General features: G+C 39.2%; 1 protein-coding gene and 1 non-coding gene across 2 annotated transcripts in view; one reads left to right on the top strand and one right to left on the bottom strand.

The window, feature by feature from the left end:
* The first annotated feature begins 336 nt into the window (after nt 1-336).
* Nucleotides 337-16,240, top strand: part of NCAPD3 (non-SMC condensin II complex subunit D3) — a 69,961-nt gene continuing 54,057 nt past the window's right edge. Inside the window, exons 1-4 of the mRNA XM_044258233.1 lie at nt 337-383; nt 731-869; nt 3,052-3,206; nt 4,701-4,863. Of these exons, the coding sequence (XP_044114168.1) occupies nt 806-869; nt 3,052-3,206; nt 4,701-4,863 (382 nt within the window). The 5' untranslated portion in view covers nt 337-383; nt 731-805. The remainder of the gene's footprint in view (nt 384-730; nt 870-3,051; nt 3,207-4,700; nt 4,864-16,240) is intronic.
* LOC122914817 lies at nt 8,248-8,350 on the bottom strand. The gene has a single exon (XR_006385890.1). It is a non-coding gene; the product is annotated as a U6 spliceosomal RNA (small nuclear RNA).

The raw sequence follows: 16,240 nt of genomic DNA, 5'->3' as shown, positions 1-16,240 counted from the left end.
ACGGAGGTGCTTCCGCGGCTTCAAGCGGGGGTGAGGAGGGGCGGGGGGGGGGGGGGCGCAGTCTCCAGCTCGAAGGCTTCGGAGACGCCACGCGCATGCGTTCGCCTCTGCCGCCGTAGCTTTGGCCACTCGCCCCCCTCCCCACCGAGGTGTGCTCATTGCGCATGTGCACTGGTAGACTGCGCGGCCTATCTTTCCCTTAGTTGACATGGCGGTTACAGCCTTTTGCCAGGATCCCGGGCCAGACGTCCCATAAAATTAAAAGAACTGCAAATATCCTTTTTGGGTGCTTTGTTTTGTTTTCCTTTATTGTTTTAGTTCGGTAAACATTAGGCTACCATCCACATTCGAATATATACAACGTTCGAGTGCTGCCTGACGGGGTAAGGGTAGCCCTTTGACACGCACGGGAAATGCCGCTTGACAGAGGGGTGCGGGGAAGCAAGAGTGACATTTAATACAGGAAAGATCCTGTCTCGAGTTCTCTTTACAGTGTCCTCCCAAAATAAGGCGAGAAAGACTATTAAGCTTTTATTTAATAGCTGAACCCCACTTTAAACGGAAACCTAAAAAAAATCACCCCGTGGAACGTTGGCTCAATAGCAATCCTTGGCCCGCCCCATTCTTTGCGCATGCGGCAGAAGTCCCTGCTGATTGGTTAGAATAGGGAAAACTGCTGGGTGCGACGATTAGTCGGTGGGAAATTCCCGACATTGTGATTGGTCCACAGGAACGTCTCGGAGCGCGCGCGGGAGCGAGCTTTGAAAGTTGACCACCGGGGAGGCTAACCGGTTCCTGAGCGATAATGGTGGCGCTGCCGGGCCTTGGGAGCGGCCTGCAGCCCTGGTGTCCGCTGGATCTTAGCCCTGGTGAGAAAACGAGGCCGTGAGTCTCGGGGAGGCCAGGCTGTGGTGCTTTGCGAATGCGGTGCTCCTCTGCCCGGGCCTGGAGTGGGGGTGGGGCGCTCGGCTCTCAGCAGAGGCTGGGGTCTCCAGGTCTGTGCATTCCAGGACAGTGGCGAGCCGGGTGTGGAAGAGGGGGCCAACCTAGTGAAGGATCAGGAAAAAGAGAGCTTTTATGATCCGATCTCTTTTAGTTCTTTTGCATGTTTTCTCGTCCTTCCCTTGTTTATTCTGTAAATCCTCACAGGCTGTCTCATCGAGTTCTTTGGTTTTAAAATAGTAAATTTGGTTCTTCGTTCAGACTTATTTCCTGAACTTCGTGTTCGTTGGTTTAAATGGATGTCTCACAGGGACCTCAGACGTTACATGCGTGAAACTGGGGTTCCCAAAGCCAGTTGTTGGTACCAGCCAACCCGCAAACCTGGGAGTCATGGCATTCCTTCTTCATCCTTACTGCTCACAGCCACCGGTTGTCCTCCCCTCAGAGATGTCTCTCAGGTCGTCCTTGCTCCTTTTCCTGATGCTGCTATCGAGCAGCAAGCCCTCATGATAGCCAGCCTGTGTCCTAGCCGTTTTCTCATGCCAACTCTTTCAGCCTGTTCCCTACACCTCTACCAGGATCACTTTTGAAAACACAAACGTGACCCTATCAAGTCTTTAAGCCTTTAATATTTCTCCTTTATTTCTTAAATAAATGACCAAGTCTTTGGCATGCCCTGTAGGAGGGTTCACCACTCACTGCAGTCTTCTTTTCCAAGAGCAGATCCTTTGGAGTCAGAACTGTGGGTTGGCTCTTCAGTTTAGCATCTCTGTATCACGGAGTGAGTTGCTTAACCTTGCTAAGCCATAGTTTTCTTACATGTCAGATGGGGATTATAATAATATCTACCTCACAGGAGTTTTGTGAAGATTAATTTAGTACCTGGCACATAGTAGCTGTCGAATAAATACTATTTACTTATAGCATAAATAAATACTAATAATGACTCTCACCCTTTACACTAAGGCTCAGTATTATAACTATTTTGTTTATTTTTAAACAGGCTATACTTACTTTCTCTTTATTCTCTCTGTCTGGAATACTTTTTTTGCATTTCTTTCCCTGATAAACTCCTACATTTAGGTCCAGTTGAAGCAGAATCATCTTTCCCACTTCTTTTATCCTTCCCACCTCCTCCATAATATTTTCTTCTATGCTCTCTAGTGTTTTACATACCTATTACTGTTTTAACACTGGTCTGCTGAAAAAATAATAAACGTAAAAAAAAGATAGTGCCTATCATTTATTCAATTTATTAATTTCCTGACCAGATCTTTTCTCTTTTCATTGGGGGCTTGAGTAGTTGTGATCCAGAAATGAGATCTGAAATATTGGTATGTGTTTAAAAATATGCATATTAGTTAAATGGGAGAATATGAGAGAAAAAGAAGCAAGAAAAGATGCAAGAATATTTTTAGGAAGAGGATTGTATTTGTTAGGAGAATGATTAGGAAATAGTGAGTGAATAATTAAGCATGTTAAACCGTTGCCTCAGATGTCCCTTTGTGCTTCATACTTTCTTTGGGTTTATTAACTTGATTGTAAGATTTTCACAAAGGGACATCTGAGGCAATCTTTTATTAACCTCTCTTTTTTCTTCAGATTGAATTCTGGGAAAGCCATATCGTTCAGTGTTTTGAAGTGTCATTCATATCTAAAAAGTGTTTTCTTTCTTGGTATTTTTAGGCGATGATCAATCTAATAACCAGCTGCCAGTTCTGATTTTAAAAAAGGTTTTTAACATTTCCTGCTCTCTTTTAATTATGCTCCACCTGTATTGTATGTTTAAATGTGAGTTGTGACTAGTAAGTTCTCCATTTTTTTTTTTTAAGATTGTATGTATTTGACAGAGAGAGAGAGAGAGACAGCAAGAGAGGGAACACAAACAGAGGGAGTGGGAGACAGAGAAGCAGGCTTCCCACTGAGCAGGGTGCCGATGTGGGGCTTAAACCCAGGACCTAGGATCATGACCTGAGCTGAAGGCAGACCCTTAACGACTGAGCCACCCAGGCACCCAAGTTTTCTCTTTTTAAATATACTTAAAATCTAAAGGTTATTGATGTTTTACTTATTATAAAAACGTTTTATTTAATTGCATTTTCCTACTAGAATGGGTGGACACAGTATGGGAACTGGATTTCACAGAGACTGAGCCTTTGGATCCCAGCATAGAAGCAGAAATCCTAGAGACTGGGTTGAATGCATTCACAAAACTATATGAAAGTGTTTTCCCCTTTGCTACTGAAGAACATGGATCTACAGAGGTAAAGTAAATAAATAAATAAATAAAATTAAAAATTAAGCCAGCTGTCTTTAGGTGTCAGAAGTGGAAGATGAAAGTCATTATAATCTGAAGCTTAGCCTTTTTAGTATACAGTTTATATGGAGTATGATAAGAATAGCATAGAGAATGTGGTTCATTTGTTATAAAATTGTAATGGCTAATAGCTAAGTCAGGTGGGAAGAAAGTTTAGGCTTTTGAACGTGAAATTCTGTTAGGAAATTCTTAGGGAGATGTAATAGGTCACTGGCAATGTGAATTGGAAGACTAGGAAAGAAGTAAAAATTCAACCACATAGATAGGAAGAGCCATCTGAATCAAGGGGATAGGTGAAGTGCAGCGATGCATGAGGTCAATGGGGAAGAAAAGAGACAAGACAGGACTGAGAGAGCTGGTTCAAAGTGATGTGCAGGCAAGCATTCAGAATGTGGTGAGTGTTGATATGAAGACTAGGGAGTAGTCAGGCATCAAGTGCTGTAGAGTCATGGGCAGGCAGAGTTCTGACATAAGGAAGTTGGGGCAGAGATGATTGGATCATCATTGGTGACCTGAAGGGTCACAGTTACAGGTGAGTGGAGTACAGCTGAAGTGGTATTAGGATTGAGGAGGTGACTGCTATAAAAGTAGGAGGTGATTTCTTCTGAAAGTTTCAGGTGAAAAAAATGCAGACTGCTCATAGGATTCTAAATGTGCTCTTCTGTAAAGTGGCACGTGCTAAGCAGTGTGGCTAAGCCAAGACCTTACCTCCCACTTTCCCTGTCTTCAGGAAATCAGGAAGTACAAGGTCTGATTTCTTGAACTTCCGTGGGCCCAAGTTTTTTTAAAGGTATTCCAGGATAAACCATATTTAGTTGCTGCTGTGTTTGGTTTATAGAAATAACCCTCATGTGTTCCTCTTCATGTGTTTAATTGGCAAAACATGGAGGAATGATACAATTAATAAAATTGTGATTTATAGTTGCAGGTATATTACTTTTCTAAACTAGGTCACTTCTGAAATCTGCTGAGGGACAAGCTTTCAGGTATTTCTTTTCCTGTTCCCATTGCCCATAGAGCATTTAAATTTTAAGTAAATGGCTCTGATTTCTTCAGTTAGTAATTAGAGTGATAAATGGTTTTGAATACTTTTAATATAGGGGGTAACTTGTTTGAGTAAACACTAATATAAGGTGCCCCAAAGGTCTTAGTATAATTTTTAACTATGATAATTTCAGAAATATATATGCTTCAAACCTGTCCCCAAATTATTTTTGAAAATGTGATTATTTATGTTTCTTATATACTAATTTATCTTTGTAATTTTGAATACTACATTTTAATTTTTTGCTTGAGTCCCTTTGAAGATTTATAATTAGGAGCCAGGTTGGTCTGTTCTTTTTTTTTTTAATGAGATATGCAATACTTGGTAAAATAAAAAACAACAAGAGATTTTCCCATTTCTGTAATTCTTGGCTTTTATGTCTCTCCCTCTCCCCAGAGCATATGGGCCTTCTTCATTGAGAACAGTATTTCTCACAGGGCACTGGTGGCATTGTTCTATCACTTTGTTCAAGCAGTTCATAAGAAAAATGTCAGCGTGCAGTATCGACAATATGGCCTTCATGCTGCTGGGCTTTATTTTCTGCTGCTGGAAGTACCAGGTATGTATATTTGATATGATAGAATAAATATACTTCTGTTTTAAGTTTTTACATTGTTTCGAGCCCTTACATTTTCTCACTTCTAAAACAGAGTAATAGTAACCCATCTCACAGTTGTTCTGAGGGTTAAATGAGAGTATGTCTATAAAATATATGGCATGTTACAGGTGTTCAAGAAATACCTTTCCCTTGTTTTTTTGTTTTTTTTTGTTTGTTTGTTTTTTAAAATATGTTGTGTCTATAACCTAATGCAATTAATCTGAGAGAGTTAAAGACTTGAGGAGGGGAATTATTTCTAAGATACAAGAGCTCCATTCCCACCCACCGCCACCTAGTATAAGAAACTGATACTGCCTGCTCATCTTCTGACTCCCTGTCCAGACTGAGAAAGACTGGGGAGTCATTGTGTTGTATGTAATCTCTTTCCTATGCAGATATAAAAAAATACTTTAAAACCATTCTAATAATGAAAGCATGAGAATAGCTAGTAATGCTTGATGAAGGAAAGCACAGGAAAGTAGTCTATGAGCATTGTTTTACTTCCTTTATTGTTAGAACAGTTAGGTGGCTGTTCCTCCTGTGAGCAGTAAGAGTCTCTTCTACCCATCTCAAACCCAAGGCAAGAGAGGATGGTACATAGAGGGGGATATAGTTACTGCTTGTCATTTTTTATATTTATTGTCATTTGTATATTTATATTTATATTTATTGTCATTTATAATAACTGTTAAAGGATGATGATTATCCCATATGATTTGGGGGATGGTAAAAAGACATATAAAGCCTTGGACATTAATTTGTATTATTGTTAAAGCTCGAGGGGCGCCTGGGTTGTTCAGTGGATTAAGCCTCTGCCTTCGGCTCAGGTCATGATCTCAGGGCCCTGGGATCGAGCCCCGCATCAGGCTGTCTGCTGAGCAGGGAGTCTGCTTCCCCCTTTCTTTCTTTGCCTGACTCTGCCTACTTGTGATCTCTCTGTCAAATAAATAAATAAATAAAATCTTTTTTTAAAAAAAAAGCTCCTAATAATGACTTCTGAAGTGAGTTTCTAAAGACTTTCTTCTTGCTAAACAGTATCTCAGTTGTAACTGAGCTGTCTTACAGAAAAGTGGTGGTTTTAGGAAAAAACCGCTTTTGTTCTTTTCTTCACTTGTTAGATCCAGTTCCTTCTGATTAAGGTGGCTTGCAGCTTTCCAGCAAGTGGTGTTCTTGCCAATTATCTTCTGTTTTTAAATGTTTCTGCATTATGGTTACAATGCTGTTGAGACTCAATTTTTAATCACAGTATGCTCTTTTTCAAGATTGTTTTGGTTATTCTGGGTCCCTTGCATTTCCATGTGAATTAGAGGAGGTGGATGTCAATTTCTCCCAAAAAAGGCTTCTGGGATTTTGACAGTGCACTGAATCCGTAGATCAGTTTAGGGAGTGTTGCCATCTTAACAACATTAAGTCTTCCAATCCATGAACACGGGCTATCTTTCCATTTATTTTGGTTTTCCCTCATCTGTTTCAATATTTTATACTTTCCAATGTACAACTCTTGCGCTTACTCAGTAAAATTTATTCCTAAGTATTTTATTCTTTTCCATGCTATTGTAGATGAAATTGTTTTCTCAGTTTCATTTTCAGATTGTTTACTGGTAGTGTGTAGAGGTACAAGTTACATTTATTTACTTAATATTTAAGTGTAGTTGATGTACAATGTCACATTAATTTCAGTCATACAATATAGTGATGGAACAAGTCTATATATGAAAAGCCTATACCTTATGCTATGTTCACTCCAAGTGAGGCTATCATGTCACCATTCTATGCTATTACAGTACCATTGGGTATATTTTCTGTGCTGTGCCTTTCATTCCCATGACTTATTCATTCTGTAACTGGAAGCCTTCTATTTCCCCTCCCCCATTTTGCCCATCTCCAATCCCTCAAGCAACTACCAGTTTGTTCTTTGTATTTATTGGTTTGTTTCAGCTTTTTTTGTTTGTTTTATTTTTTTAGTTTTCACATATATGTTAAATCATATATTTGTCTTTCTCTGTCTGATTTATTTCACTTAGCACACTACCCTCTAGGTCAGTCTGTGTTGTTGCAAATGGCAAGATCTCATTCTGTTTTGTACCCGAGTAATCCATTTTATATATATGTACCCCATCTTTATCCATTTATCTATCAATGCACACTTGGGCTGCGTCCATCTATTGACTATTGTAAATAATGCTGCAGTAAACATAGGGGTGCATGTAAATTTTTTAATTAGTGCTTTCTTTGGTTAAATACTCAGTAGTGGAATTATTGGATCTTACAGTATTTTAGTTTTTAATTTTTTGAGTAACTTCCATGCTATTTTCTTTCCACAGTGGCTGTACCAACATTCCCACCAACAGTGCATAAGAGTTCCTTTTTCTTCATATCCTTGGATTTGTCATTTCTTGTCTTTTTCTTTTAAGATTTTATTTATTTGTGAGAGAGAGGGAGAGAGAGAGAGAGAGCACAAGCAGGGGATGGGGCAGAGACAAAGGGAGAAGGAGACTCTCCACTGAGCAGGGAGCCTGACTTGGGGCTCCATCATGGACACTGGGACCATGACTTGAGCCAAAGGCAGATGCTTAACTGAGCCACCCAGGTGCCCCTCTTGTCTTTTTAATTTTAGCCATTGTGATAGGTATGAAGTAATATCTCATTGTGGTTTTGATTTGTGTTTCCCTGATGATTAGTAATGTTGAGCATCTTTTCAAGTACCTGTTGACAGTTTGTATGTCTTTTTTGGAAAACTATTCATGTCCTCTGCCCTTTTTTTAATCAAAGGACTACAATTGATTTTTTTATTACCAATCTTATACTATGAAGCCTCACTGAACTCAATTACTATTTCTATTTCTACAATTACTATTTTATCTTTATCTAATAGGTTTATATCTTCTGTGAATAGATGTAATTTTACTTCTTTTTTCCAGTTTAGGTTCCTTGTATTTCTTTTCTTTTCTTTTCTTTTTTTTTTATTTGTCTAGTTGCCCTGATGAGGACCTCCAGTATAGTGCTGAGCAGGAGGTGCACATCTTGTCTTGTTTCTGATCTCAGGAGGAAAACTTTGTCTTTTGTTCTTAAGGATGATATTTGCTGTGGGTGTTTTGAGGATCACCTTTAAGACATTGTTACTCCCACTTTGTTGTGTGTTTTATTTTGAAAGGGTATTGAATCTTACTATTTGCTTTTCTGTATCTATGAGATGTTCATCTGATTTTTGATCCTTATTCCAATTATAGAGTATGGTATTATGATGATTGATTTTCATGTTAAACCAGTTTTGCATTTCCTTGATCATAGTGTATACTCCTTTTTATGTATTGCCAGATTCTGCTAGCTAATGCTTTATTTATTAGAAATATGGAACACTTTGTGAATTTGTGTGTTATCCTTGCCCAGAGCTATGCTAATCTTCTCTGTATTCTAATTTTAGTACATGTGCTGCTGAAGCGGGCACAACTAATATTTTACTGAAGATTTTTGCATCGGTATTCATAAGAGATACTCTTTTTTTTTTTATTAACCTATAATGTATTATTTGCCCCAGGGTTACAGGTCTGTGAATCATCAGATTACACATTTCACAGCACTCATCATAGCATCTACTCTGCCAATGCCCATAACCCAGCCACCCTTTCCCTACCCCCCCACCCAGCAGCCCTCAGTTTGTATTGTGAGATTAAGAGTGTCTTATGGTTTTTCTCCCTCCCAATCCCATCTTGTTTCATTTTTTTCCTTCCCTATTGCCCACAGTCCCCCAACTCTTCCTGTCAAGTTCCTCATATCAGAGAGATCATATCATAATTATCTTTCTCTGATTGACTTATTTCGCTCAGTATAATACCCTCTAGTTCCATCTGTGTCGTTGTAAATGGCAGGATTTTGTTTCTTTTGATGGCTGCATAGTATTTCTGTGTGTGTGTGTGTGTGTGTGTGTGTGTATCACATCTTTATCCATTCATCTGTTGATGGACATCTAGGTTCTTTCCATAGTTTGGCTATTGTGGACATTGCTGCTATAAACATTCGGGTGCACGTGCCTGATCACTACATTTGTATCTTTGGATCACTTGGACAGTCACTACATTTGTATCTTTAGGGTAAATATCCAGTAGTGCAACTGCTGGGTCATAGGGTAGTTCTATTTTCAATTCTTTGAGGAACCTCCTTACTGTTTTCCAGAGTGGTTGCACCAGTTTGCATTCCCGCCAATAGTGTAGGAGGGTTCCTCTTTTTCTGCATCCTTGCAAACATCTGTAGTTTCCTGACTTGTTAATTTTAGCCATTTTGACTGGTGTGAGGTGGTATAAATTGGTTTTGGTTTGTATTTCCCTGATGCCGAGTGATGTTGAGCACTTTTTCATGTGTCTGTTGGCCATCTGGATGTCTTCTTTGCAGAAATATCTATTCATGTCTTCTGCCCATTTCTTGATTGGATTATTTGATCTTTGGGTGTTGAGTTTGATAAGTTCTTTATAGATTGTTGGATACTTGCCCTTTATCTGGTATGTCATTTGCAAATATCTTCTCCCATTCTGTCAGTTGTCTTTTGGTTTTGTTGAGTGTTTCCTTTGCTGTGCAAAAACTTTTGATCTAGAAGCAGTTCCAATAGTTCATTTTTGCCCTTGCTTCCCTTGCCTTTGGCAACGTTTTTAGGAAGAAGTTACTGTAGCTGACATCGAAGAGGTTGCTGCCTGTGTTCTTCTCCAGGATTTTGATGGATTCCTTTCTCACATTGAGGTCTTTCATCTATTTTGAGTCTATTTTTGTGTGTGGTGTAAAGAAATGGTCAAGTTTCATTTTTCTGCATGTGGCTGTCAAGTTTTCCCAGCACCATGTTGAAGAGACTGTCTTTTTTCCATTGGAGAAAATTTTGGAAAAAATTAGAAAGAATTTTCCTGCTTTGTCGAAGATTAGTTGATGGATTCTGGGCTCTCTGTTCTGTTCCACTGATCTATGTGTCTGTTTTTGTGCCAGTACCATACTGTCTTGATGATTACAGCTTTGTAATAGAGCTTAAAGTCTGGAATTGTGAGGCTACCAGTTTTGTTTTTCTTTTTCAACATTCCTCTCGCTATTCGGAGAGTCTTTTCTGTTTCCATATAGATTTTAAGATTATTTGTTCCTTTTCTTTGAAAAATATTGATGGTATTTGGTAGGTATTGCATTAAGTGTGTAGATTGCTTTAGGTAGTATAGGTTTTTTCACAATATTTGTTCTTCTAATCCATAATCATGGAACATTTTTCCATTTCTTTGTGTCTTCTTCAGTTTCTTTCATGAGTACTTTATAGTTTTCTGAGTACAGATACTTTGCCTCTTTGGTTAGGTTTATTCCTAGGTATCTTATGGTTTTGGGTGCAGTTGTAAGTGGGATCAACTCCTTTATTTCTCTTTCTTCTCTCTTATTGTTGGTGTAAAGAAAAGCAACTGATTTCTGTGCATTGATTTTATATCCTGACACTTTACTGACTTCATGTATGGGTTCTAGCAGATTTGGAGTAGAGTCTTTTGGGTTTCCCACATAAAGTATCATATCATCTGCAGAGAGTGAGAGTTTGACTTCTTCTTTGCCGATTCAGATGCCTTTATTTCTTTTTTTGTCTGATTGCTGAACCTAGGACTTCTAGTATTATGTTGAATAGCAGTGCTGATAGTGGGCATCCCTGCCATGTTCTTGACCTTAGGGGGAAAGCTCTCAGTTTTTCCCCACTGAACATGATATTTGCTGTGGGTTTTTCATATATGACCTTGATGATATTGAGGTACGTACTCTCTATCCCTACACTGTGAAGAGTTTTGATCAAGAAAAGATGCTGTACTTTGTCAAATGCTTTCCGCATATATTGAGTATCATATGGTTCTTGTTCTTTCTTTTATTAATGTATCACATTCATTGATTTGCAGATGTTGAACCAACTTTGCAGCCGAGGAATAAATTCCACTTGGTCGTGCTGAATAATACTTTTAATGTACTATTGGATCCTATTGGCTAGTATTTTGGTGTTAATTTTTGCATCCATGTTCATCAGGGATATTGGTCTGTAATTCTCCTTTTTGATGGGGTATCTGGTTTTGGGATCAAGGTAATGCTGGCTTCATAAAATGAGTTTGGAAGTTTTCCTTCCATTTCTATTTTTTGGAATAGTTTCAGGAGAATAGGTATTAATTGTTCCTTAAATGTTTGGTAGAATTCTCCCAGGAAGCCATCTGGCCCTGGGCTCTTGCTTGTTGGGAGATTTTTGATGACTCCTTCAATTTCCTTACTGGTTATGGGTGTGTTCATGTTTTCTATTTCTTCCTGGTTCAGTTTTGATAGTTTATATGTCTCTAGGATTGCATCCATTTCTTCCAGATTGTCAAATTTGCTGGCGTGTAGTTGCTCGTAATATGTTCTTATAATTGTTTGTATTTCTTTGGTGTTGGTTATGACCTCTCCTCTTTCATTCATGATTATATTAATTTGGGCCCTTTCTTTTTTCTTTTTGATAAGTCTGGCCAGGGGTTTATCAATCTTATTAATTCTTTCAAAGAACCAGCTCCTAGTTTCGTTGATTTGTACTACTGTTCTTTTGGTTTCTATTTCATTGATTTCTGCTCTGATCTTTGTGATTTCTCTTCTCTTGCTGGGTTTAGGCTTTCTTTGCTCTTCTTTCTCTAGCTCCTTCAGGTGTAGGGGAAGTTGTGTACTTGAGACCTTTCTTGTTTCTTGAGAAAGGCTTGTATTGCTATATTTTTTCTTCTCAGGACTGCCTTTGCTGTGTCCCAAAGATTTTGAACAGTTGTGTTTTCATTTTCATTTGTTCCATGAATTTTAAAAATTCTTCTTTAATTTCCTAGTTTACGCATTCATTCTTTAGTAGGATGCCCTTTAGCCTCCATGTATTTGAATTATTTTCAACTTTCCTCTTGTGATTGAATTCTAGTTTCATTCAGAGCATTGTAGTCTGAAAATATGCAGGGAATGATCCTAGTGTTTTGGTATGGGTTGAGACCTGATTTGTGACCCAGGATGTGATCTATCCTGGAGAATGTTCAATGTGCACTAGAGAAGAATGTGTATTCTATTGCTTTGGAATGGAGTGTTCTAAGTATATCTGTGATGTCCATCTGGTCCATGTATCATTGAATGCCTTTATTTCCTTGTTGATCTTTTGCTTAGATGATCTGTCCATTTCAGTGATGGGAGTATTAAAGTCCCCTACTATTATTGCATTATTGTTGATGTGTTTCTTTGTTGTTGTTTTTAAATGGTTTATATAGTTGGCTGCTCCCATGTCAGGGGCATAGATATGTAAAATTGTTAGATCTTCTTGTTGGACAGACCCTTTGAGTATGATACAGTGTCCTTCCTCACTGCTTATTATAGTCTTTGGCTTAAAATCTAATTTATCTGATAAAAGGATTACCAGCCCAGCTTTCTTTTGATGTGCATTAGCATGGTAAATTATTTTCCACCTCCTCACTTTAAATTTGGAGGTGTCTTTGGGTCTAAAATGAGTTTCTCAGGGGTGCCTGGGTGGCTCAGTGGGTTAAAGCCTCTGCCTTTGGTTCAGGTCATGATCCCAGGGTCCTGGGATCAAGCCCCGCATAGGGCTTTCTGCTCAGCAGGGAGTCTGCTTCCCCCTCTCTCTCTGCCTGCCTCTCTGCCTACTTGTGATCTCTGGCTATCAAATAAATAAATAAAATCTCTAAAAAAAAAATGAGTTTCTCAGAGACAGCATATCAGTGAGTGTTTTTTTTTTTTTTTCCCCATTCTGATACCCTATGTCTTTTGATTGGGGGATTTAGCCTATTTACATTCAGGGTAGCTATTGAAAGATATGAATTTAGTGCCATTGTATTGCCTGTAAGGTGGCTGTTACTGTATATTGTCTCTGTTCCTTTCTGGTCTGTTACTTTTAGACTCTTTCTTTGCTTAGAGGACCCCTTTCAATATTTCCTATAGAACTGGTTTGGTGTTTGCAAATTATTTTAGTTATTGTTTCTCTTAGAAGCTTTTTATCCCTCCTTCTATTTAAATGACAGCCTAACTGGATATAGTATTCTTGGCTGCATATTTTTCTCATTTAGTGCTCTGAGTATATCCTGCCAGTCCTTTCTGGCCTGCCAGGTCTCTGAGGATAAGTCTGCTGCCAATCTAATATTTCTACAGTTGTATGTTACAGGCCTCTTGTCCCGAGCTGCTTTCAGGATTTTTCTCTTTGTCACTAATGCTTGTAAGTTTTACTATTAGGTGATGGGGTGTGGACCTATTCTTACTGGTTTGGAGAGGGGTTCTCTGCACCTCTTGGATTTTGATGTTTGTTCCCTTTGCCATATTTGGGAAATTCTCTATATAATAATTTACTCCAATATACCATCTGCCCCCCCTCTCTTTCTTCTTCTGGAATCCCAATTATTCTAATATTGTTTCGTCTTATGGTATCACTTATCTCTCGAATTCTCCTCTTGTGGTCCAGTAGTTGTTTGTCTCTCTATTGCTCAGCTTCTTTATTTGTCTTTTGGTCTTCTATATCACTAATTCTCTCTTCTGCCTCATTTGTCCTAACAGTAAAAGCCTCCATTTTTTAGGTTGTGTACTTAAGACCTTTCTTGAGTTTCACATCATTAATAGCTTTTTTTATTTCAACTTGGTCATTTTAGTTCTTTTATTTCTCCAGAAAGGGATTTTTTTTTTCTCTAGAAAGGGATTTTCTAATATCTTCCATGCTTTTTTCAAGCCCAGCTAGCACCTTGATAATCATCATTCTGTACTCTAGTTCTGACATATTTTTTTTTTAAAGATTTTATTTATTTATTTGACAGAGAGATCACAAGCAGGCAGAGAGACAGCCGGGGGGTGGGGGAAGCAGGCTCCCCGCTGAGCAGAGAGCCCGATGCGGGTCTCGATCCAGGACACTGGGATCATGACCCGAGCCGAAGGCAGCGGCCTAACCCACTGAGCCACCCAGGTGCCCTAGTTCTGACATATTATTAATGTCCATATTGATTGGGTCTCTAGCCGTTGGTACCGCCTCTTGTTCTTTTTCTTCTGTTGAGTTTTTCTGCCTTGTCATTTTATCCAGATAATAAATGAATGAGAGAACAAAATACTAAAAGTGTGGCAAAGACCCAGAAAAATATATGCCAACCAAATCAGAAGAGACCTGAAACCGGGGGGAGAAGAAAGGGAGAAAAAATAAATAATAAGAAAATATATATATGTTAGAGTGGTGAATAGAACAGAGCCACCCACTTGATTTTGGGTGTATTCTCATCTCTTAGAAGAAACTACCTCCCCAAATTTTAGACAAGGAAAAACATATATATACAAAAATAAAGGTGAACATGATGAAGGGATGGAATATGACTGTAAAGATGAAAATTTAAAAAGATTCTAAAAAGAATTGATAAGATAAGAAGTTGGTTGGAAAAAAAAAAAGTGGAGAGAATGTGATCAGGCTGGAGAATAGAACAAAGGCATGTGCTAGATTCTAGGGTATATTTCCATCTGTTAGAAGAAATCGTATCCCAAAATTTTAAAAAAGAAAAAACCTATATGTGTACAAAAAATAAGGTTAAATACAATGAAGGGATAATATATGACTATAATAATGAAAATTTAAAAGCTTTTTTAGGGACGCTTGGGTGGCGCAGTTGGTTGGACGACTGCCTCCGGCTAAGGGCGTGATCCTGGAGTCCCGGGATCGAGTCCCACATCAGGCTCCCAGCTCCATGGGGAGTCTGCTTCGCTCTCTGACCTTCTCCTCGCTCATTCTCTCTCACTGTCTCTCTCTCTCAAATAAATAAAATAAAATCTTTAAAAAAAAAAATTAAAAAAAAAAATAAAAGCTTTTTTAAAAAGTATTGATAAAATAGTTAAAAATGTTAAAACAGGAAAGAGGAAAATTTTAAAAATTGAGTAAGAAAAAAATAACATTTAAAAAGTTGAACTTTGCAAGACTAAAGGGTCATGGGGAAAAAGCCACTGAGTTCTATGTGTTGCTTTCCCCAGCTCTGGAGTTCCAGAGTTCTCATTGATTGGTGAACTTGGTCTGGGCTGGATGTTCTTGCTGATCTTCTGGGGGAGGGGCCTGTTGCAGTGATTCTCAAATGTCTTTGCCTGAGGCAGAATTGCACCACCCTTGCCAGGGGCCAGGCTAAGTAATCTGATTGGGTTCACTGTTGGTAGCTTTTATTTCCTGAATGATTGCCATACAACTCTGGAGGACAGGAATGAGGATGGCGTCCTCCAAATCTCCAGCCTGTAGGAGCTGAGAGCTCAGGGCCCCACTCCTCAGTGTGCCCTCAGAGAAAAGCATTCAATCCCTCCTGTCTCCCTGGTCTCTGGCCGCACTCCTGTCTTACCCAGCCTCTTGCCGTGCTTTTCTGTCTCTGGTACACGGCCCCCTTTGGAGTTTCCAAACACACCAGGTTCCTACATCGTGCTCCTGCACTGCTCCTCCCGGAGGAGGAAGCGGGGCGGCGGGGGGGGTCTCTCCAGGTCTGCCACTTGTGGGGTCACTACTTGAAGAGCAGTGTCCCAACTGTGCTTGGATCACGGTTTTAGGTAACCCTGAGGTGAGAGCGCACTCCTTAGCTCCGTCCCTATAGCTGGCTTTCCTGCTCCAATACCTAGGAGCTCTGCCACACTCAGACACCCCCCGTCTTTCTGTAACCCCTTGGGTCCTGAGACCACACTATCCCCGTGAGGACTCCACCTCCCGCTTAGCGTCTGGAGCGACATCCCTCAGTGGAGCAGACTTCTAAAAGTTCCAATTTTGTGTTCTGCTGCTCTACCACTGCTGGGAGCCAGCCCCTCCCCCTGCGATCTGTCTTGTTGCTTTGGATTCACTTCTCCATGTGTCCTGCCTTCCGGAAAGTGGTCTAATTTCTGTTACTAGTATTGCTGCTCTTCTCTTCTATCTCCTGTTGAGTGTGTAGGTATTCAGAATGGTTTGATAACTATCTAGCTGAACTCCTAGGACTGATGATATTTTAGTCTCCTACTCCTCCACCATCTTCCCGCCTCCTCCTCAAGAGATACTCTTCTTTTTGATAAGCCTTTGTCTGGTTTGAGTTTCAGGATAATATCATGCATAGAATGAGTTGGGTAGTGTTCTTGCCTTTTCTATATTTTGGAAGTTTGTGAAGACAGGATTGTTTTTCTGCCTTACATTTTTGGTAGAATCAATAATGAAGTCATCTGGGCCTGGAGTTTTCTTTGAGAAAAATTTTTTTGTAAAATCTATAGTGATATGTTGTTTGCATTCATGTCTGATTGGTAATTTGTATATTTTTGTTGTTTTCCTTAGTCTAGAGGTTTATTTTTTTTTATTTTTTTATTTTTTAAAGATTTTATTTAT

The sequence above is a fragment of the Neovison vison genome, chromosome 7 (genome assembly GCF_020171115.1).
Source record: "Neovison vison isolate M4711 chromosome 7, ASM_NN_V1, whole genome shotgun sequence".
Classification (NCBI taxonomy): domain Eukaryota; kingdom Metazoa; phylum Chordata; class Mammalia; order Carnivora; family Mustelidae; genus Neogale; species Neogale vison.
The sequence above is the reverse complement of the archived record's forward strand: the minus strand, read 5'-3'. Positions and strand labels throughout refer to the sequence as shown.